The sequence below is a fragment of the Lissotriton helveticus genome, chromosome 11 (genome assembly GCF_964261635.1).
Source record: "Lissotriton helveticus chromosome 11, aLisHel1.1, whole genome shotgun sequence".
Lineage (NCBI taxonomy): Eukaryota > Metazoa > Chordata > Amphibia > Caudata > Salamandridae > Lissotriton > Lissotriton helveticus.
In genome coordinates this window covers 1,108,552,047-1,108,576,553 of record NC_136072.1, presented here as the reverse complement: position 1 = coordinate 1,108,576,553, position 24,507 = coordinate 1,108,552,047, and the positions used below count along the sequence as shown (strand labels likewise).

The 24,507-nt window shown below is 41.8% G+C and overlaps 1 protein-coding gene across 1 annotated transcript in view; it reads right to left on the bottom strand.

The window, feature by feature from the left end:
* LOC144790945 (solute carrier family 2, facilitated glucose transporter member 11-like) overlaps positions 1-24,507 on the bottom strand; it is a 525,594-nt gene that overhangs the window by 469,823 nt on the left and 31,264 nt on the right. Inside the window, exon 2 of the mRNA XM_078665571.1 lies at positions 20,459-20,557. Coding sequence (XP_078521697.1) covers positions 20,459-20,557 — 99 coding nt within the window. The remainder of the gene's footprint in view (positions 1-20,458; positions 20,558-24,507) is intronic.

Here is a 24,507-nt window from a genome sequence, read left to right as displayed (position 1 = left end):
AAGGATTTAATCAACGTGATCAGGGGGCGGAGGTAAAGATTGAAAAGAATGGGGCTGATGGCTGACCCCTGGGGTACACCCTGACCAACCCTCCTGATGTTAGATTTAAAGGGTGGCAGGGCCACTACCTGGTGCTTATGATCGAGATACGACACCAGCCACTCAAGGGCCAAGCCAGATACTCCAACCTCTGCCAATCTCCTGATCAGGATTGCATGGCTGACCGTGTCGAACGCGGCCGACATATCGAGCAGCACTAAAAAGGCTGCTCGACCCTGGTCGGCCCGCGTCCGAAGGTCATCAAGAACAGTCACCAATGCCGATTCTGTCCCATGTGCTGGTCTGAAGCCAAACTGGGCCACGTCCAAACAGTCGGTGATCTCAAGAAAGTTGGAAAGATGTTTTGTGGCCAGTTTCTCAAGAATTTTAATAGGAAATGGCAGCAGAGAGATGGGTCTGTAATTAGCTGGGCAGGCGGGATCCAGATTTTCCTTCTTAAGTAGTGGGGAAACAACCGCCAGTTTCCAGCTGTCTGGGACCCGTGCCGATCTGAGGGACTGACAGCAGATGGAAAAAAGTGGGGGAAAAAGCTCTTCCCGAAACAGTTTCCAGAATTTTGGTGGAAGAGGATCAGACGGTGAGCCTGAAGATATGCCGTCGGCCAAAGCACAGAAATCCTTGAAAGATGGTAAAGGCAAGTTGTTCAATTCAGCTGGCTTAGCGCCCTCCTCCGAGTTCTCAGTAGGGATGGGATCGTGCACAGCCTGACCAGATGACGAGGCAAGATTATTTAAGATGGTAGCAATTTTGTCCTCAAAGGCTTGTGCCAACGAGTAACAGAGAACTTGGGAGGCCGGGATGTTATTTTTAGTACAAGCTGGATGGGCCAGGTCTTTTACGATCTTAAATAGGGCCTGGGACTTATTTGCAGCTGCCAGCAGTAATTCTTCTAGGTATCTAGCCTTGGCCAGCTTGATCTGGACTTTATAGGTCGCCAGTGCTTGTTTAAAGAGGACTCTATGTGGTTCCAGATACTGTTTTCTCCAGGCACGCTCAGCCTGTTTACACTGAAGCTTAAGCTGCCGGAGTTCCTCCGAGTACCATGGCATAGCCAGATTAGTCCTGGCTCTAATTTTACGCATCGGAGCCAAAGAGTCCAGAGAAGCCGAGATTCGCTGACAGAGAATCTCGTAGCTCACGTCCACAGTGGCTCCCAATGTAAAGCCGTCTGGAAGCAAAGTAGGCAGGGTAGATTGTTTAAGAAGTCTAGACCATTGTCTACCCATTCTAGTACCACCCACACTACCTTTCTTTGCTGTAACGACTAGACATGAGAGGGAAAAGAGGACGAGAGCATGCGCAGAGAGTTCGGAGTGCGACCTATAATAGTACAGGAAGAGTTCTTGTGTTAATAAATTTCAAATGTATTCAGTTGAAATATTATGAACCAATCCTTTGGTAATCTCTTCTTTTAGGTTGTCAGAGTCCACTGAAAGTTGCTGTTGGTAGTTCATTTATCCTTCAAAGGCAATAGTGAGGGTAAGGTGCAGACTGAGCCTGGTGATGTTAACCATGGAAGGTCATCAAAATCTGTTTGTGACTGCAAGTCCCAAGGAACTAGAGGCATGCAGGCAGATGGGAGACAGGAGTGCATAGTGGTAGCTGGGGGTGACATTCTTTTTACCAGAGGAGTTGTGTGAAGTCCTCAATTTTTACCTTTGAAACATTTGCAAAGTTTACCGTAACTTTTGCAAAGCTCTTTTGAGCATTGTGAGATTACTTTCACATTAAGATAGATATCTTCACGATAACTGGAGTCAGCCAAGTTGGAAAATGTATGTGGAATTTGTCTCAGCAACTAACTTTAGCATTTCCATGCAAATTAATATTACACAGGTGAACATAATAAGCATCATTCACAAATGTCAATTTTCATTGGAAAGTCTTGAAAAGTATGCATACGTAGAACTATGTCCACTACTGTGCATACTTTTCTAGCACTCTCAAAGCATACTTGTTGATTTTCGTCCACGTTAAGGCATATATTAACACGCCACCTTGCAACCATGCAAATCGGGAAGAGGGTGTCCCAGGGCATTGGAGGGGGGAGCAGCAGTACATCTAAAACTCCGAACACAATATTTAATAATATATTTGTAGATTGCAGCTATCACCAAATATATCATAAAGGCCGAATGGTATGCAGCATACATATTGCTGCGTTTCATTCTGAATGGGGAGAACAGGCAATCAAACACACGCACACACACACACACACACACGCACACACACACACACACACACACACACATCCACATACACGCATACACACATACACACACTGTTGGACTTTGCCCTTCTGGAAGGTTCACCCCTAAACTTTTTGCTTTTAATTGTGACCTGGTGTTAGTGATTTTTGGCTTCTGCGCACTTTACCACTGTGTCCCAGGGTAAAGTGCGTGCCTGTGGTAAGGTTGGCCTGCCCTCCCATAGGAATGCATGGGGAATGTATGTGTCCATGGTAGTTCCTGATGTGTGGGGAGTGCAAGCTCGAGTTTGGTATGTGCGGTCTCGTGAGATTGAATGCTGCGCGATGATGTTGTGATGTATTCCTATAGGTTCTGTATCGATCCCCCTATTCCTGACCCTATTCTGGTTAACAAGTTAACTAGCAGCCATCCCGTGATGCAGAAAGCCCCCATGATGCAGGAACCGTTATCTGATTAAGCCACACTACGGCACAGGAACTTGTTATCTGATTAGGTCATAACGCTTGCCATCTAATTAGACAAGCGATATTCCTCCAGCCCCTGATAAGGCATACGGAGTTCTCAAAACAAATCAAACCTATGACAGACCTGGGAAAAACCCTGCGGCCATTGTTTTGATTTCACCGAGAATATCAGCAAAAGAATGTGCTAACGACCAGGTCGTATGACATCCTTATTGACGTATCTATGTCCATCCTTACGTCAATCTCGGCACCTTAAAGGTATAAATATTACCGATATTGCCCTATGCAAACACACGCGGTGGTGACGAGATCGGAGCAGCCAGACTTGCCGAAGCCCAGAGCAGAGCAGACCCCGCTGGCGCAGCCCCGCCTTCCTGACGCGCTGAGAACGAGACGCTGTTTTCTCCTGCCGAGAAATCCAGCTCCGGCGCTTCCGGGTAGCCCTCGCAGGCAGCCTGGAATATCGAGACCAGAGACGAGAGATACCATCCCTCATTCATCCTAGACTCCAGGTACAGAACTGAATAACCCCTCACAGAGAATTATTGAGTCAGTCACTTGGCAAAACAAACTTAACTTAAACTGCTACTTTCTACTCCTGCCCACGTATTAGGCTTAGGTCAGGTACATCTGGGGTAGGCGTAGTTAGAAACACCAGTTGAGTACGATTAGTCAAATGTATATGTGTATGTATCTATTTTATCCATTTTAAACCATCATATGGCTTAGAAACCATATCAATGTTTTTACAGTATTATTTTATACTTCTGCTTTTAATGTATGCACTTTACTTAACCATAAGTATTGCAATAATATCGATCCATTTCTCTTGTATGAGAAAAGAGACTGATCAATAAATAACATCTTTTATTGAACACGCCCGTCTCTTCCTTTTCTCTACAATCTGGTGAGACTAAGAATGCACGTACTGACTGAGTAAAATAAGTCGTCTTTTGTTTTCACACGACTCTAGAGATACACTCTTGATTAGGGGAGAGCAAAGTTGTCATGTTCTATGGTTGTCAGAAACTAAATCCCTTCTTGTCTATCCAGGGAGGTTCAACTCCTCCTTGCCTAGTCGAGAAAGTTTCTAGTGAACTCTGAGCTAGCTGGCAAACCCAAAACTTTAAGTCTAATATCGACAGTAGTAGACCTAGTTAACGTCTGGTCTAGGCCTGTACTATTGAAGGTATTATTCCAATGCGCAGAGCCTATTGGGATAATAGGAACTACACTACATGGCGCCCAACGCGTTTGGATGGGCGATAAAACTAACGTAAGACATTTAGAGTAACTCAGTCGTGCTTTTTCACTCAGACCCCTTTTTCCCATAATACTCCAAAGACGTCTGGAGTGGGTGAAAGGTAATATCCGCCAAACCTCGCAGGAGGAAACTCCTATGTATGGTCCTTGGTTTAGTCAACGTTGAAGGATACACTGTTCCAAAATATTGTGCATCTAATCTTTGTTTCCATAAGAACCTGATCTGCAAACAAACAAAATAACCTTCTGGACAGTACAATGTCAGACAATGAAGGAGAAAGAGAGGCAGTTAGAATAGCAACTGAACTCGCAGCAGCTGATAATGCACTGCAAGACGCTGACCCGGAGATAATACTCATCGCGGTCAACACAAGAAAATCTATAACTTTAAAACTTATAGAAAATGGACTGACACCTAGAGGTGGCAAGGTCATATTCGTAATTGAGGCACACGAATATCGGCAGACAGAGGTATTCTATTCATGGATACATTTTCCAGCAGCAAATGCTGTAACAAAGGTCTTCCACTATTACAAAACAGAGGAACCTCCTAATGAGTACACTCCTTTCGAGGAGGTGGAAGTACCACTTAAATTTCAAGAGCATCTGCTCTTATTTAATGGCGCCCTAAAACATAATAATCACATCACCAGGCTCGGTCCATTAGGTAGACCAGGAGCAACGTGGCCGGTTCTAGCCGGATACACACCACATCCAGACATCGATGGGATGTCTGCAGCAAACCTTTTAATACAACTAAAACAATTAATAAAAATACATAGACAATTAGTCCAATATGTAATGCGGACTTCAACAATCCAACCAGCAATTAAAATTCCACAGCTGACCCCTCATCAGGGGAACACAAATAAAATTACACCACAGAACATACAGTCCTGCCTAGGTAAAGTACCAGCTAAACGGGAACAAATACCATTCTGGTTAGCACAAAAAATCACCCAAATAGAGGCGGTGTTTCCAGACACCACCCCGTTAGAAAAACACAGGATTCTGACTATCTGTCTTCCAATGGGAATCGCACCACACGTGGAGGACTGTGACACTTGGGGTACAGTCTTTGCTTCCATCTACACAAAAACGCACGGTGTTCCATCCATTTCGGTAATACCAGATGTGCTAAAACAAATTCAAGACGAATACGGTCCAGAACCCGCTTTAACTCTTGGTATGAAATTACTGAAAGACTTCAAGCAGGTCTCGGCTATATTATTAGCCAACATAAAGGGAGAAGCAGCAAACGTGGCGATCCGCCAGAGGTTAAAGGAGACAGATATAGCAGACCAACCAGCTGAAATTGCCAGAATTATAGAACAATCCTATGAGGAACTAGGTAGAGATAGTTTAGGTGGAATACCAGTAAAACCACAACTGATTGAAAGTCCTGAAAAAATATTTTTTAATAATAATTCAACATCACAAAAAAAGAGCTGGGATGGAAACAAACAATCCAATCCTAAAGAAAAGAAATTCCAGTCCAGAGGAAGGTCTCCTCGGCGGAGAGAAAAATCTCCGAACCAGAGACACAGGTCACCCCAAAGTGACCCCTCTGGGAAAAGATATAACCTTAGGAATAGGGATAATATAAAGAAGCCTGATAGATATCAAGACATTGATACACGTCCCTCTCAATCTTTTCAGACTTCCTCGCAGAAATCGGAAAGAAGAGGACGATCAGAACAAAAAAGAAGGTAGCCAGTATCAAGGTAGTAAACAATGCCGAGAATACTGAGGACACAACTGAAAAACGGAGAATGGGCTCAGACAATGCTAGACAGCGCAGCAGAAGTGAGCATAGCTCGCAAAGTCCTTATGAATCTTCTGGAGACAGTGGACACGAATGAATATCTTCAAGTGGAAACTGCAGACACCAGAGTTAGCAAACCTCACAAAATATATGAAATAACTTTACGTATAGAAGGGGATAAGACTAGAAAAATAAGGGGACTATTTTGGGATAATCTCTCCAAGGGCTATGACATCCTTCTAGCTGAAAAAGACTGGCCACCAGAGTTTGTCAGGGAGTGCCCTCATGGCGAAGAAATAATTATGCCTGCCTTCTCAAATCATATCCCAATTCATAAAAAATACACACTTGCCAGAAAGTGGGCAGTAGCTCAAGCTCCTGCTTTATATAAAAATCATGTAGGATGGGATGAGGACTCTCCTCCTCACAAAATCCAGTTAAAATCACAACCTACTGCACAAAGACAGTACCCAATTAAGCAAGAAGCTAAAAAACAGGTAAAAGAAATCCTAGATCAATTAGAATACCAGGGGGTGATTGAAACTTGCACCTCACAAATGAACAACCCTTTGTTTCCGGTCTCCAAACCAGACAATTCATATCGTCTAGTTTTGGATTACCGACACCTTAACTCATGTTGCAAAACTTTTGCAGTGCAAAACTCGCATAGTGCTGCACTAATGAATAACATAGTGCGCAAAAAATACAAAACAACATTAGACATCTCTAATGGATTCTTTTGTCAAAACATAGCACCAGAGAGCAGATATTTGTCTGCGTTCTCAATAAATGGCACTCAAAAACAATTCTGTCGGTTAGCCCAGGGGTACAAGAATAGCCCAGGGGTATTCTCAGCGAGAGTAACAGAATTACTACAAACATATGATGACGAAGCATTATCTTATGTCGACGACATATACCTAACAGATGATGACTTGGATACTCACTTGAAGAGAGTGAACACCATAATACTTGGGTTCGCAGCAGAGGGTTACAAATTCAACTTTAAAAAATCTAGAATTGCCCATCCTGTTCTTAGGATACGAATTATCAAGTGAAGGCAAAAGCCTGGCTGACAATTTTCTAGAGAAATGTGCCGTACTCCAAGCACCTAGAACACTAAAAAACCTACAGTCAATTCTAGGCTTCCTAAATTTCAGAAGAACATACATTGCAAATTACGCAGAAAGGGTCAAACCCCTTTATGATCTAATAAAACCAGATTTTAAAAGAACCAATTGGACTCAAATACACACAGAAATTTTGAGATCCTTACAAACAGACATGTTAATTAAAACAAAATTAGAAACACGTGATAACACACGCAATCTTGTGATTCGAGTCATCCCAGGAAGATGCGGATTCACATACCTGACCTCTAATGAGGGAGAAAAGGTACCAATTGCATTCAAATCACACTTGTACACTAAGGCTGAAATGAAATTTAGCCCAACGGAAAAAATTCTTACTGCAACACAGACAGCTATAGCAAAAGAACGAGCCCTGGCACAAGGTAAACGAATAATAATCGTGACACCAATACCAGCCCTAGAGGCTGTAACAAAAGCAAGCATTCCAAATGCTAAAGCGCTCCATCCGAGATGGATACAATGGGCTAATTCTCTTGCTGCAACAGACGTGGCATACGAATTTGATCCTAACTTAAAAACACAAGAATTTCTCCAATATGAATTTGAATGTCCTCCGCCGACCGAAATTCTGCCTCTAGAACATTACGGCTGTATAATATATACAGACGGATCAGCACAACCCGCAGTAGGGGGTAAACAAGCTTACAGTGCTGCGTGCGCGATTGTTAAAGGTCGCTGGCACGAAGGAAAATTCAAACCAGCTATCACTAAGACACAATCTCTAGGAGATTGTACAGCTCAGCGAGCTGAACTATTGGCGTTTAAGATGGCGCTTGAAAATACCGATCGAGAATTCCCCACACTCATAGTGTGCGATTCGTATTACTGCGTTCAGTCTTACAATGAATACTTGCAGATCTGGCTTCAGAATGGCTTTAAGGATGCAAAAGGAGGCACAATCAAGCATAAGATGCTCTGGGAACAAGTAGTTCTATTACAAAAAGAACTACCAAAGACTCACGTGATACATACGCTGAGTCATCAACGTGATGGCGTTCACGTTGCAGGGAATTCATTGGCTGATGAGGCCGCGAAGGCAGCTGTGCAAACGGCTTCCGTAGCTGCCATCACACGGTCAAAAACAAAAATAGACAGCGAAATATTACAGGCTGTCAGCGCTACAGAAAAGGATTCGATAGAAACACTCCCGAAAGGCTTTCCAGTAAAATACTAATACATAACTGATGCAAACAATGTTCCTTTTGCTCGAATCCCTGGAGTGGGGGATAGGGCAATTCCAAACATGGAACATAGGTTAGGACTGATAATAGCGGCACACGAAGGGCTTGCTTCTATAGCATCTATTTTGTTTTTCTGTCTTGTGCTTACATCAGTATTCGAAAGATTATGAGGGCCCTGGGGGGCCGATATTTAAAAAAAATTATGGCAGAAACCTTTGCGGGAGTGTACTCAACAACTTCCCAAAGTTTCATGGCGATCGGATGAATGGTGTCTTAATTCTATGTATTTATTGGAGCGCTTGTGGATACACAATTTGTTGTTTTTCCGTCTGGTGCGTACATCAGTATTCGAAAGATTATGAGGGCCCTGGGGGGCCGATATTTAAAAAACATTTTATGGCAGAAACCTTTGCGGGAGTGTACTCAACAACTTCCCAAAGTTTCATGTCGATCGGATGAATGGTGTTTTAATTCTATTTATTTATTCGAGTGCTTGTGGATACGCGATTTGTTGTTTTTCCGTCTGGTGCGTACATCAGTATTCGAAAGATTATGAGGGCCCTGGGGGGCCGATATTTTAAAAAAAATGATGCCAGAAACCTTTGCGGGAGTGTACTCAACAACTTTCCCAAAGTTTCATGGCGATCGGATGAATGGTGTAGTAATGCATATGCCAGGAAACTTTGCGGGAGTGTACTCAACAACTTCCCAAAGTTTCATGGCGATCGGACGAATGGTGTAGTAATGCATATGCCAGAAACCTTTGCGAGAGTGTACTCAACAACTTCCCAAAGTTTCATGGCGATCGGATGAATGGTGTAGTAATGCATAAAGGACAAACAGACAGACAGACAGACAGACATACATTCGTTTATATATATATATATATATATATATATATATATATATATATATATATATATATATATATATATTACCTACTGACGGTCGTCAGTAGGTCTATATATTTAGGACTTAGTTTCCATAGGAAATCCCCAACATTCTATTGGGAATAACTTTGGCGCTGGTTGATGAATCTTCGCAAATTTCTCAAAGAAGATGGCCCGCTCCGCTCCTCTCCTTCCCTGAAAGTTTTGAGGGGATTAGTCAAGTGGGGGCTGAGAAAAAAGGGGGTCCCAAAACTTGTTTTCCCCATGTTAATTTCCATAGGACCTTTAGACACGGCTACAGCTTGAACCGCTGAACGGAATTACACCAAACTTGTCAAAATGGTAGAGTCTGGTGCGCAGATCACGCTTTTCGTTAAATATTGTAAATCCCTCCAGTAGTTCCTGAGAAAATTAAAAGAGAAACAAATTATATATCTGTAAGCGCACACTGTGCGCGCACCCCGCGATTTTTCAGAAAAAATAATTGGGCGGGGGAGCCTTGGGGGGCTTCTCTCTTTTATTTAAATCTCTTTATTTTAATATCGAGGGTGCCCACCCCTCGTTTTGGCCCCCGAGATCACCGCCACGGCCCAAGCCGCCTCAAGATGGCCGCCGCCTGGTTGTAGGCGGGGCCGGGAGGATGTGATTTCCGCTTCCCCCTGCCTGGGGGTAGCCTTTGATGTGTCCGGTCTCCCATGCCGAGGGGGAGACCGGGTGATGCTGCCGGCAAGAGGAAGAAGTGTGGGCTGGTGCGGGGCTCCCGTGTGCTGAGGGAGCCCCGGGAAAAGAGGAGACGCCGCCCGTTCCGTAGCGGGGCCCCCGTGGTGTTGGGAGAGCCCCGCAGCTGCTCGTCAATGATGCACTGGCATCCACTCACCATGCCAGCCTTGCACATGGACGGTTAGCAGAACCGCGGGTGGTACAGGGACCGTGGTAAGCATTAAACAGGATTGCAAAGTGCGAAGGCGGAGGGCAGAGCAGCTGCGCAGCGGAGCCTAGCGATCTGGAGCTCGATCCCGGACTACACTGCAGGTACCAGTGGACGTTCATTCCGGGAATTGTTTCCTGCTCGCATAACAATCCGAGCGATTTTCACAGTCAGATGCTTCCCCGGGACGGAGTGCTGCGGAAAGCCTCACTTCAGCCTGGCCTCAAGAAACATCCCTTCGCAATTCTTCCTTTGTATTTCAAAGCCGGGCCCCTCGGTGCAGGTTTGATTCACGTCATTAAAAAGCAAATCTGGCGGCTGCAAAGCCGGGGAACTCAGACTGCGTTGTCATGGCATCAGTATTTCAATTTTTATGCTTGGAAATAAGTCAAACTCCTACAGTGAATTACTGTGTGCAGCTACTCTTTCGAAGGGCCCATTTTGGACATTACAATTCTACACAGCCTGCAGCCTCGTAAATTAATAGACTTGTCCATTATTTTTGCAATTACTCACTGGGCATGTTGCTCTCAACACAGCCTGCGCCGTGAAACGCCTGGCATCTTCTCCAAGTAACTTTACAAGTGCCATCGAATGCTTATTGATGGAAGCCAAAATATGAATAATGAGTCTGATGCTGTGTTATGAGCCACAGGAGGGAGCAGGGTGCAGCTAGACAACAAGACTTTGTTTAAATAGATATTTCTTCCCCGTGGATCAATTATAACCCTCAAAATAGCCCACGGAGGTAAACAAAGCCGCATGCAAAGGTTAATAAATCATTTTTTCCATTGACTGCAGAAAAGAAAGGGTGTTTTCCCTTTTTCTAAAAACTCAAACACTGATTAATGATACACTCAGGATATTGTTTGAGCTTTTATTTTTATATTCATTTTTCCAAGTATCGGCAAGGAACTTATAATACTACATACACAATACTCTTAAACAAGCGACATTGTCTCTCAAACTAAAATAGAAAAATAATAGTTGAAGGTAAGGGAAGGTGACAATGTCTCGCTTAGTTTGTCTTTATGTCTGACTTACTGAGTTTCATTTTTTTTTATTTAGTTGTTAGAGTATCTCTGAACACAATTTTCTTGACTAGGTACTAGCGTGTATTTCCAGGCTTCCCTCTTGAAAGAACACGAGCACTAATCTTTTATTAACCACAACGTTTTTGAAAGGTGGGATTGGCAGTTTATTTAATAAAGAATTTATTTGAATTACTGATCCACTTTAGAATACGCACTAGGGTAAAGCCAACAGCTATGGCCTCGGCAAGCTGGAGTGATGGTATTTTTAAGTCTTGCATTGACGAAGACCATTTGATTTTTCACGGAGTAATCATGCACTCAGATGTATTGCCGGATGATGGTTGGAAAATGGCTCCCAGGATAATGATTGTGCTGGCGTTCTAGTAGCTGGGAGTCATGGAAATGAAGGATGGAGTTTTAACCTATACATATGGAAAATAAGCCACCATTAATTGTATGTAGGCCCAGTCAAAGGGTGTTCTACTGAAACACGTCTGCCGTGATTTGTCTCAATTGTTTTGGTCCCACAAGGATATTAACATATTTAAACGTTATCCGCTAATAGAATTGGCATTTTAAAAACCTTGCAAATTCACTGAAAAAACCATAGGTTTCAGGCCTTATTTAGTTAGGAATTAGCATTTAAAAAACCTTTGAAATTCACTGAAAAAACCATAGGTTTTAGGCCTTATATAGTTAGGAATTAGCATTTAAAAAACCTTTGAAATTCACTGAAAAAAACATAGGTTTTAGGCCTTATATAGTTAGGAATTAGCATTTAAAAAACCTTGAAAATTCACTGAAAAAACCATAGGTTTCAGGCCTTATATAGTTAGGAATTAACATATAAAAAACCATTGAAATTGCTCCTATATAGTTAGTTGGACTAACTATATTTGGCGCACCCGCAATCCACTGCTGATGATGTCACATATTACATCATTCATGACATGGTCAGTGACATCACTGATGACATCACTGATGACATATCAAATGGCATCACTGATGACATCACTGATTACATCATTCATGTGATAATACGATGCACCTCCTCACACTCTAATATAACCTTTGATACACCCAGTGTTAAATACAGACTACCATTCTTGAAACCATTGACACACCAATACCAGTTACTACATAGGCACTCACTGATTCCTAGGTCTACACACACATCCACTCATTCACCCATACAATCACTCATACATACAGTCACTCATCAATGCAACACTATCATATGCACTCATTCACCTATGCAGACACTCACACACTGCCACTCATCCATGGAGTTACTCACACACCCAGTCAGTCATGTAAAGAATCAATCACACTTCCATTTCCTCATCTATATAGTTATACACACAACACCTTACTTATTCAAACATATACTAACACATACTTACTCTCTTATACAATCACTGATACAAGTACACATTGATCTGCACAGAGTCACACACCTCCCAGCCAGCCACACACACACTCAGTCTCCCATACAAATACTTGGGCAACCAATCAATAACCCATATAGCCACTCATATAGCTAATGATCAACACATGCAGCAGGTTACACAACAACAGACCTACTGATGCACACATTCACACAGTTTAGTCACTAACCTATGCATTCAGTAAGACACATTTAATCACTCACTCATACAGTCAGTCACGCACCTAATAAATCCTTCATCCAGATACTTATACATCCACTCATTCTTCAATATGTAAAACATATTTAAACTTTATAGAAAAACACAGTCACTGGATGATGTCATCAGTGATGTCATCAGTGATGTCAAATGAGATGTCATTTGAGATGTCATTTGAGATGTCATCAGTGATGTCATCAGTGATGTCATCAGTGATGTCACTGACCATGTCATGAATGATGTAATATGTGACATCATCAGCAGTGGATTGCGGGTGCGCCAAATATAGTTAGTCCAACTAACCATATAGGAGCAATTTCAATGGTTTTTTATATGTTAATTCCTAACTATATAAGGCCTGAAACATGGTTTTTTCATTGAATTTTCAAGGTTTTTTAAATGCTAATTCCTAACTATATAAGGCCTAAAACCTATGGTTTTTTCAGTGAATATATATATATATAGATTAAATATTGTGAGTGCCAGGGTTTCTTTGTTTGTAACACACCCAAATTATACCTTCTAAATATATAGGGACAAACAGACATTACCAGAAAGAAACACATTTGAGTAACACTGGGTTTTGCCATTGCCAAACAGAATATATCCTGAAAACGTGAAGTAGGTGAATCCCCCACATTGTCGGAATGGGAAAAGGCATTGTCTGGTCGATGTTAGCAGAAGAAACATTCATGGGAATAGAGGATGCCCTAAAAAATTGGACTAAATCTGGAGTAGATAGGATGCACTTAGGGGTCAGGAATCTGCCCCTGCAATAACAACAAATAGAATGTTCCACCGGAGAGAGGCCAGAAGGGTGGATAATGTGAACTTGTAGGGGCAAGCTTTTGACCATAATTTATTCTATACGGGCTTTGATTGTACATTGTAATATGAATGTTGTAGGAAGGTGAATATCTGACTATGGTTACCCCCAACTTTTTGACTAGTGTTTAGCTGGTTTTCGACCTAGTTGGCCTGGGGCCCTGCTATTCAGGACCCCAGACTAATTGCTCTCTCTGTAAAATGGACTCCATGTACCTTAGGTACATACCTAATTGGATGCTGGGTCACCTTATCAGCCCCTGTACAGTGTACCTTAGGTACCCAGGGCATAGATGTACCCAGGGCCTACCAGGAGCTGCAGCATGTATTATGCCACCCCTGGCTGGCCATCCAAAACTGACACAACTGGCAGCTAAGACAGCTGGGGCAAGGTGGTGTAATCACCCTTTGCTATAGATATAGTATACCTATATCTAACCCTAAAATGGACACATATATTCCTATCAGTCACTCCTATGGCAGGCCTTATCAATCCTGAAGGCAGAGTGCTTGGAATTATGTGAGATTGTGCTCTAGCATGAGCTGAGCCTGTCTGCAGCTTGCGGAACCAAGTCCTTATAGCTGTTCCATGATAACGCTATACCATATACTCTTAAGTGCATTATAATCCTCGCGGTTGAATGCTAACTTTGGTATAGCATTATCAAAACATGTCGAGTAAGGTGTCATACGAATTGGAATACTACCCCCTCGCCAATTCTGGCGACGGGGGTAGCATTCCACCCTTTTAGAGAGCCACGACATGTATGTAACTGTGAACCCCGGTTAAAGTTAACTCGAGCCTCAGCATCACAAAATGGATGCTGCCACCACAGACACAAGTCTGACCTCCTGCTGCTGGGAGTCCTTCCAGCGAGGGAGGCCTGGACAAAGGGTTTCCTGCCTTGGGAGGTGCTAGCACCACCCCAGACAGGATTTTGTGTATTAGGTAGGACAGGCCTGAAAGGAATGAGACATGCCTGGGGCACACAAGGTGCCCTGTGCATACACCAGTTCAAACCAGTTGCTGGGGCACTCCAGCCCCAGCTCTGGCGCGAAACCGGACAAAGGATAGGGGGTGTAACCACCCCCCTTCCTGGTCCCACCCATGGGAGGGACCTAGTCACTAGTGCAGCCCCCTTTAGGAGAATAAAGGTAGGAGCTGGTCCCATTCCAAATTAGATTATCCTGAACAACTTTACAAGAAGAAACTCTGGACTTCGACGTTCTGCTCCACAGAAGACTGAAGAATCTCCCTTGTGGGCAAGGAGTGTCCACCCTGCTACTGCAGGCACCATCAAGCATCCTAGCGGTTCACTTTGTCGTCCTTCCTGCCGGAACCAGACTTAGGCCTAAGAATCAGGGTGGTGACCAAAATAAAGAGACTACCTTTTTCGTAAACTGTACTGTCCATTGACTTTGTTCCGCATCTCGCGTGTGAGTTCACACTCTGCACACGCGTCCTGTGGGCCTCCTATTACTTACCTGAGGTTAGGATAGTGTAGTCCCAGCGAACCTACAGCCTCTGGACAGCTCCATTCCTTCTATCGATTTCCTTATACCATTTACTTAGTATATGGTTTGTCGTTCCCCTAGGGCACCATTGTAATTCTGTGCAACTTATCGTATTTTTCCTAAGAGATTGTCATGTGCTTAGCCCTCTGACCTCATAAAGAGTTCAGAGGTGTTTGTTATTAATAAATATACTGTTTATTTTTATAACAACCTGTGTGGTGTCCTTTCATCTGGTTTTCAAGGGGCTATATGTGGTAAAACAGCTGGCTTCACATGCCAAAATAGTTTAGCCTAAGACTGCTTTGTCCATGCTACCATTAGGATAGCTGGTCTATAAGGTTGACTTACAACCAATCACCATAAGGGTTGTTTGGACTGATACAAGGTGATTACTTGAACTAGTGAGCATCATATATCAGGCCAACTTCTCACAAATGTTATATTGCTGTGAAGTTTCCATTGTATCACATGACTGTGAGTTGGTGAAATCCAATTAAAAAAAGAGTTTACAACAAAAAAAAGAAAAGAGAAACTGCCAAGAGGAGGAGGCAAATGTTGTCATCTTTAATGAGAACTGATATAGCTACAGGTGAGGGAGGAGCATTTCTTATTGTCCTATTTATGTTTTTTCAAGGCAACATTTGGCGGTGCTTTGTCTGCTTGTGAATGGCGTACTTGCGAGAGTTGTGTATTGTTAATCTATATATATAAAAACAAATGTATGTCTGTCTGTCTGTTTGTCCTTAATGCATTACTACACCATTCATCCGATCGCCATGAAACTTTGGGAAGTTGTTGAGTACACTCCCGCGAAGGTTTCTGGCATATGCATTACTACACCATTCATCCAATCGCCATGAAACTTTGGGAAGTTGTTGAGTACACTCCCGTGAAGGTTTCTGGCATATGCATTACTACACCATTCACCCGATCGCCATGAAACTTTGGGAAGTTGTTGAGTACATTACCGCGAAGGTTTCTGGCATAATTTATTTTTAAATATCGGCCCCCAGGGCCCTCATAATCTTTCGAATACTGAATTTTTCCATTTACGGAATACCAGGCGAAGCGAAAACGTGTAAGTCCATCGATACTGTGATGAATCAAGATGAAGTTGTCAATTACCCAACGAAATTCTTGAATTCACTGGATTTGCCAGGTATGCCACCGCACATTTTAACATTGAAAATTGGTGTGCCGATCATTCTTCTCTGAAACATCAATCCACCACGACTATGCAACGGTAGAAGACTTTCGGTGAAAAAGATGATGAACAATGTCATCGAAGCTACAATTTTGATTGGGAAATTCAAGGAGGAAGATGTACTGTTGCCACGTATTCCAATTATCCCAACAGATAAGCCTTTTGAATTCAAACGTTTACAGTTTCTGGTGAAACTCGCTTTTGCAAAAACCATCAACAAAGCACAAGGACAATCGCTGCAAGTGTGTGGACTAGATTTGGAGAATCCGTGTTTCTCACATTGACAACTGTATTTGGCCAGCTCACTCGTCGGAAAACCTTCTGATTTATTTGTGTATGCACCAGACGGAAAAACTAAAAATATCGTGTATCCACAAGCACTCGAATAAATAAATAGAATTAAAACAACACTTTGAAATATTTTCCATATTAAAATGAATAAGTTTCAATAAAAATGACACAATGTAAATTGAATGTTATCATAACGAGTTTCCTTGAATTTCCTTTCTTATGAGATCGCAGCGCGACGGGTAAGCTAGTATATAATATAAAGACAGTGTCACCTACGTGGTTTGAGAGTTTACATTTTATACATAAGTATTAATACATCAGAAATGCATACAAATTATAAAAATGGTGGCCTTTATATAAATTGATCCAAATCATAATTATTGACAATCATTCTAATTACCATACAATTTCTATAATCGTAAAACACACACACACACACAAGAGCAACAGATGGTGCAAGACAATTCAACTGATAAGATGAGGTGGCGCAGAGTTCAGTGATCTATGGGCCTGATTACGACTTTGGCGGTGCTGCTTCTGCTCTGCGCCAGCACAGCACTGCCAAAGCAGTGCATGGCCCGCCCACCAGCTTACAAGTTCAACCTGTGTCTGGAGGGCTTTTCTCTTTGCCGTTCCCACGGTGGTGCCCTGAAAATAGGTACTGCAATAGGAACACAAAAGCATTTCCGCCATGGCATGGACTGTGCAGTCCATGCCGTGCTGGAACTTGGGGTGCAGCCAAACAGGAGGGCACATGAGCCCTCCTGAATGCATCCCCATGGCGGTGGGGACATGGGGGCTGTGTAGGGCCCCCATTTGTTTCCCCACTGTTAGCCTTTTCATGGCGGGCTCACCACCATGAGAAGGCTGGCAGTGGGGAAACTCGAAATATGCTCGGTGGATTGCTGGATACCCCTGTTCACTGCACCACCATCAGGGGACCGCAGTTCCCTGGCGTGGCTGGCACAGCGATGGCAGTCCTATTGGCTGCATCGGAATACGGCGGCCACAAGACTGCCACTACGAGTCTGGTGGTCAAAGAACGCCAGACTCGTAATCAACCCCCTATGTACTCAGACAAGGGACCTTCATAATTGTATATGTTGTTCTCGCATTTAGCGCTTTGCACTGAACACTGCCCTCCACAGTTAATGCCTTCATATTGTTTTATTAAAATATTTTGGGAAATTGTATGATAATTATAATAATAGTTAAGGTCATGTTCTAATTTATATACAAGTCAGAACTTTTATTAATTGTATGTATTTTTGTTACTTTAACATAGTTACTTTTAACTAATGTGAAGACTCAAAAATAGTGTGGAGCGCTGTGTCAGGTTTCCATTAACCTGGTAATCCCGATTCAGAAGCAACCATGCTAATATCTACATCTCCCTGAACCCACTGACAACCATGCAAAGACTGTTAATGCTGGTCAACAGTAGACCCAGGGAAAGTCTGTTCTTAATGCCTGACTCAAGCTGCACTGCAGACGATTTGATATCTACAACAAGAAATAACTTATTTTATATTTTGTATTCCAATTCACCATTGCTAACATGACATACAGCATACCTTCTGACATCCTCTACATTACTCTATAAGATTTGTTGAAATTGTGTGAGATCCTGGAGCTCAAATATAAATAAACCATGTATGACAGATGCACGAAATAACCTGAAATGTTCTATCTGGATTTTTAAATAATTACCCAAGTGCTTTGAAAATCAATTCTGTTATCTGAAAGGTTCTCAATGTAACTGTTGTGCTTTTCCTCCTGACAGTATGCACTCACTCCCCCACCACTGGCAATATCATAATAGCGTATGTAACTCAAACATAATATTAACAAAGTATGTACGCATTGAGGATTTCTCTAGCTTCTTGAAAGAACGACGGGTAGCATTCAAATCACATTCTAAATCCTTGCTGTCTACTGTTATCCCTGAATACTACTCCGCTTACTGTCAAAGGTGGATTCACAAAGAACTGCCATATTTGTTGCGGAGGCCCGGCACTCATAGTGGGAGCCCCTCACTTCTGGAGGGACCTCCGCAATGGGTAACTGTAGAACAGAGCCTTCACCACAGGTATGGAGGCCCTTTTTTAATCAGGCCCTAGGTCTTTGATAACTCCAGATGAAATTATGATGAGTTCCAATCTTCTGCAACAAAGATCTGGGTCCAGCTACTAAGACTCATGGTGATGCCACCTTCACTTGCTCTCCCCTGTCCTTCCTGCTCTTCAGCGCTGACTTCTATTGTCCTCTCATTCTTCTTCTCTACCATTTTGTTATGAATTGTGACTTGTTGGAACTCTTTAACATGTGACCTCGTCTCTCCATTGTTAACACCTGGTTTGAATTTAGTTCTTATTTCCATATGTTCACAGTTGGAACAATTGTCTTTATTCGGTATTGTGGTACAATTGCATTGGAGTCTGTAGTTTGGAAAATAATTAAGAAACTGCAGTCACCATCAAGGTAGAGTGGTGGGGCTTTGACAGGTAGCTGAGGTAAATCTGCTGGGCTGTTTTGATGAGTTAAGGAGGTCTGAGCCCATCAGCATGGGATGTCACTGTCCTGGGTGTAAGTAACTCTTGCCCTCCAAACTACAAACCCCAATACTTCAGGCACAGTGCTCAAGAACCATTTTAATCAATTATGTCCAAGTGATATTGCCCTCCCAAAAAACCTAAGGGGTCGCAATGTCAACACTGCAACAAACAGACTAAGGGCCCGAGTTACAGTATGGCAGAAAGGATATTCTGTTGCAAAGGCTACGGAGTATTCTTTACACATACTGAAGGTCTGACGACCATATTAAGAGCCAGGCACACTTTGTTATTATTCCTCACATTGTGAACACTGAGAGCAAATCACTACAGTCACAGGACCCCTCTGTCTCAAACATATGTGGATGCTCACAGGAGGCATAAAAATGTGCCCCCCTGTGTGCATGCACATAGGTACCTGCATGGCGTGGAACTACGAGTCCATGCCATGCAGGAAACTTGTGAGGCGCCGCCCCCTTTGAAAGAGCACCGCAGGGGGAACCGCCACGATGCCCGCCCACCAGACTACTGAATGTAGTAATCTTACAGTTGGAAAGTGGTGACCTTTGGAGGAGCTGTGGCACTGCGGTTTGAATGGCCGTGCCACCGCTCTGCTGAAAGGTCGTAATCGGGCCCATAGCGAGTAGCCCTTGCTCCTACTGTCCATAACTGTGATGTCATTGATGTCAAGGGGTGTGTGATGACACTTCTGCCACCCCTGAGATTTTGATGACTTGATGTCTATGAGTGCTGGATCGGTTGGGTCCCTAATGGTAATAGCATTTCTGTTGGAAATGTATTATAATGGAAATACATATGAATTATTACTGCACCAGATCGGAGAGAAGCGATGGACCATGAAGGATTTGCCCACAGACTTGCTGTATCCTTAAACACATCTGCCACATACTGCAACAGCCTCCCATAAAAAATAACAGAGGCAAAGACTTAAAAAAAAACAATGGGAATTTTTTATAAATTCAATTTAATTATTTAAAATAATTAAATCATAAGCAAAGTTAAATAAATATTACATATTTATTATTAAGTTAAATAATATATTTCCTATTTATATAGATTTTTCTCGTATAAATTAATGTTAAAAACGATATGAAAATAGTACACATTTCTAATGTACTGTTTTTAAATACTTTTTAACATTACACAAATGTCCTCAGTGCACATGTTGAGATATATATAATATAGATAGCTAGAATTGTATTTTTAATTGTGTACTAGGATATCATTATCATATAAATCTGGCATGGATTCCATCTAAGAATAATGTTTTCTACAAAAATATATACTAAAGGTGATGGTGAATGTTCTTGTTGGAGAGCAATTTGAGAGAGTCATGTCAGACTGAGTACTGTGCTCTAAAGATTGCACCAAAAGATGGGACCTGGGTAACACCTCAAACATAACTCCCATTGACCCCAAATATTGTAAAACGAAAGTCTTTGTGGAGCTTATACTGACCGGAGAAGGAGAGTTGAGAACTGAAATTTGAAAGCCAAATTGGCCTGTTCCACCGACTCCCAACACAACAATCATTTCAAGGAGCATGCGGTACTGCACCTGTGAATATGAGAACATTACATAAAATTATAAGACATGCATTACATTACTCTTGGGAAACCCATTCTGTCCCAGATCTCACACCTTGCAGAACTTGTTTTTTGCCCCAACATTTAGTAAGCCATTTTACATGGATTTCTACAATAAAGTCCTATGAACTTTCTATTTAGCAATGCAGAATATACAATTTTAAAGTCATCAGTATTGTTTTCTTGGTGACTGTCTGCCCCAAATGACCCTTCTGCCCAGCACGTGTGTTTCTAACACTTACAGAAGTGTGAAGTATAAATTTGTAACCCTTCAGGATTATTTTATCTTTCTATACTTCCAATTCACCAGCAATTTTAATATAAAGTTGTAAACATGATTGCAAAGGTTATTCTTTTAGCCACACCTCAACAACATACTTTTGAAGCACTTTTAAATAATCGTCCATCTCTAGGCAGTCAATGCATTCATTTGTTATCAAACGTGCCCTCATTGCATACATTGATAGCGGCTGTAAGACACTCTTCATCTTTTTCCTGCTTGTCAGACAATTCAGTCATCGAAGGTGACTTTGACAGATAATCCATCCTAATGTTCCTGCCACCTAGGTTATATTACATATCAAAATTGTATTGCAAAAGCTTCGCACTCTGGCTATTCTATGAGTAAGATCCCTGATCACGTCCCCACTCAAAATGCTCCCCAACAGTTTGTGATTGTCAATTGCAGAAATTTACTTCCCCAAACAAAAGAGCTGAAATGCTCAACTGCCCAACAGCAAGCCAACCATTCTTTCTTCAGATCAGTTGACTGGGGGTGAGTGCTTACATTGTTCAACACTCTGTCCATCATCCCCTTTGGTTTTGCACTATTCTTTCTTGATCACAAAAAATAGGTTTTCATTGTCCCACAGGGCCCTGAAAGCAAATCCCACTGTTTTTTTAACCTGGAGAGATACTTGTGACAAAGTTGCCCCTAAGCCACTGCTGCTTACATCAACTGTGATCAAACGCTGACTTGTAGCTTTATATGGTGCAAAGATTCTTGCAGACCCATTTCTCTTTCAATATGATGAAAACTGCTTGCTACTTTGAGGCAAGCAATCCTCTCAACCCTCTCAAATTCTCTGTTTAAATGTAGCATAGAACTCACAAAACTCACAAAAAAGAGGAAACGTGTTCTTTATTCCCTGGTACATGAGTATTTACAATTGCATCCACCAAACCTGGAAATATCTCCACCCCATGGTCTGAAAGCACATGACCTAAATACTTTATGCTTGGTTTGGCAAACTAACACTACTTCAAGTTGGCAACAATACCTTCCTGTTCCAGTTTCTCTTATGCTGTCCGCATTATTTCATTATGCTCCTGAATGTTCCTAGTCGATATAAGGATATCATCTTGGAATGCAACCACCCAAAGGATCCCTTTTAAAACTGATTCCATGATTCAATGGAAGCGCCGTATGCCAAACCGAATAGCATCCTCTTCAACTGAAACGTACCTACAGGAGAAATTAAAGCAGTCAGAAATCTACAAGATTGTTCTAACTCCACCTGATGGTAGGGGGATGCCAAATCGATAATACTAAAAATGCTTGCTCCTGCAAAACTTGTTAGAATATCATCAATCCATTGCAAAGGATGATGATCTGTCCACATTTTTCTGTTCAAGCTTCGTAGATCAATGCAGACCCTTTAATCCCCTGTTTTCTTCTTGGCAATGACTAAAGGAGATAACTATAGCAAAGATTCTATGGGTTCAATCACTCTTTTGGTGCACATTTTCTCAAGAATGTTTGGCAACCCATTTCTAATGAAAATGGCACATTCTTCAGTTTGTGCTTGATTGGTACCACACATTTATTTTATGCTGAAAACAATTCAATCTTCCCAATTTCCCATCAAAAACTTTGGGAAACTTAGCGATCCATTCATTGTGAATGACTGCATCATTTTCCCTTACTAGCAAAACTTGGACTTCCTTTAATGGCCTCAAAGTAATACCAAATAAACCTTGGTGATAGCACCCCCAAAATATTGAGTCCTTTCCTCGCGACATAGATGTTGCAAAATATGATCTTACCCTTGAACTGTAATGTGCTCTCAAAATACTCTACCAAATCGGTTTCCTTTCAATCATACGATACGTGACATAAATCAGGTGCCATAAGTTCTTTGTCTGCCCACTTACTCTTGAACAACACATCTGTGACAATAGTCATCTTTGCACCTGAATGTACTAGCAATTTCAAGACTTTGCTATCCACGCATATGTCTGTTTAAGGGTCAATAAAATCATACTCTTCTTCATTAATTATCACCAACACTAAATCTTTTGTCTTTTCCAATGCATTAAACATACCATCCTTAATGTCACAATCAAACAAAGCATTCACCCTGTTTCTCTTGGATTGACACACTTTGGTAAAGTGGCTGACCTTCCCACAATTCTTGCAAGAGGAATTTTTGGGGGACAAGTTCACCCCATGGGATAATGTTGAGGAAACATACATCTAAAACAGATGTTTTTTGTCTGAAAAACTGACTTTTATCTCCTTTGGTAAAATTAACCTTCTTCTTTTGAGATGCTGTTCTAGCATTGCTCTGATCATTTGTCCTATTGCCAGAAACTGCATGCACCCCAACACTCTCTTTGTTAACCAATTCTCTGGACACCTTGTGAGAAATCTCAATGCTTTTTACGATATCAATAGTTTCCATTAAGGATTGGTTCTTTAGCGTTAGCAACTTCTCCTGTTCTTTTTTGTCCTTACATCTGACAACTATTTAGTCTCTGATTAACTGACCAGTAAAATCCTCAAATTAACAGTCTGCGGCTAAAGTGTGTAAAGCTGCTACAAATGGGTCTATTGACTACTCCTGGTGCTGTTCTCTAGTAAAGAATGTATGAATGTTAACAGTTAAACTTAGTATAAGCAGCCCTTTTCCTTAAAGGAAACAGGTCGGCTTTTTAAAGAAGTTTTATTTAAATGCAAATTTTCAGAGTTTGCTGGTCATCACCATCCACTCCTCCAGAAACTGTTTCCGCAATTCCCAAAGGAATCTAAAGAGGACTTCTATCATTTTGCAACTTTGTTACCACTCCAGCTATTGAGTATTTGTTATTTTGAAGGGACACTGATAACATAACCCTTCAAATTTCAAATCAGTTACCATTCGCAGTCCTCTTTTATGAGTTGGTGAAAGATTACTGACTTCTAAAATGTGTTTCGTACGTATGAAAAACTCATTTTGCAGTCACAAACACGGTTTTTGTGTGAAGTAGAAGGTTTCCACCTCCAAAATAAGGTAGTACTTGAGATTGTATGATTTTTCTAGGTCATGTATCCCTTTTAACCTTTAAATGATTAAATCATTGAAGGAGCAGACAGATTTGTGTATCCAATTTCCAATTTCACATTTAACAAATCCTGCTTTAGTGACATAACAAAACTAAATATCAATTGTTTTCAGCATATAACGCATCTATGAAATAAAGAATGTAGGGCCAGATGTACAACCTGCCAAATAGCACCTTGCAAATTGCATTGCATATGCGACTCTCAATTTGCGAGGCGCTATTTGGCATGTACAACAGTGTGCTTAACATGGGGTCGCAAATTGCGAGGCTCATGAATATTAATGAGTCTCTCACAATTTGCAAGCCCATTGGGAATGGCTGGCCCTCCCAGGGATGGTGCCCTGCTGTACTCAGCAGAACACCATGTCTGAGACTGCTTGAAAATAAAGCAGCTTTTTTTATAGGAAAAAGGGATTCATTAAAAAAAAAAATGAAACCTTTTTGTTTAATTTTTTAATGGCAGGCAGCGGTCCCGGGGGCCACTGCCTGTCCCTAAAAAATAATATTGCATGTATTTGCAAAGAGGAAGGGGTCTCCTGGGGACCCCTTCCCATTTGTGACTGCATTACCACCTACTTGAGGTAGGTGGTAATTATA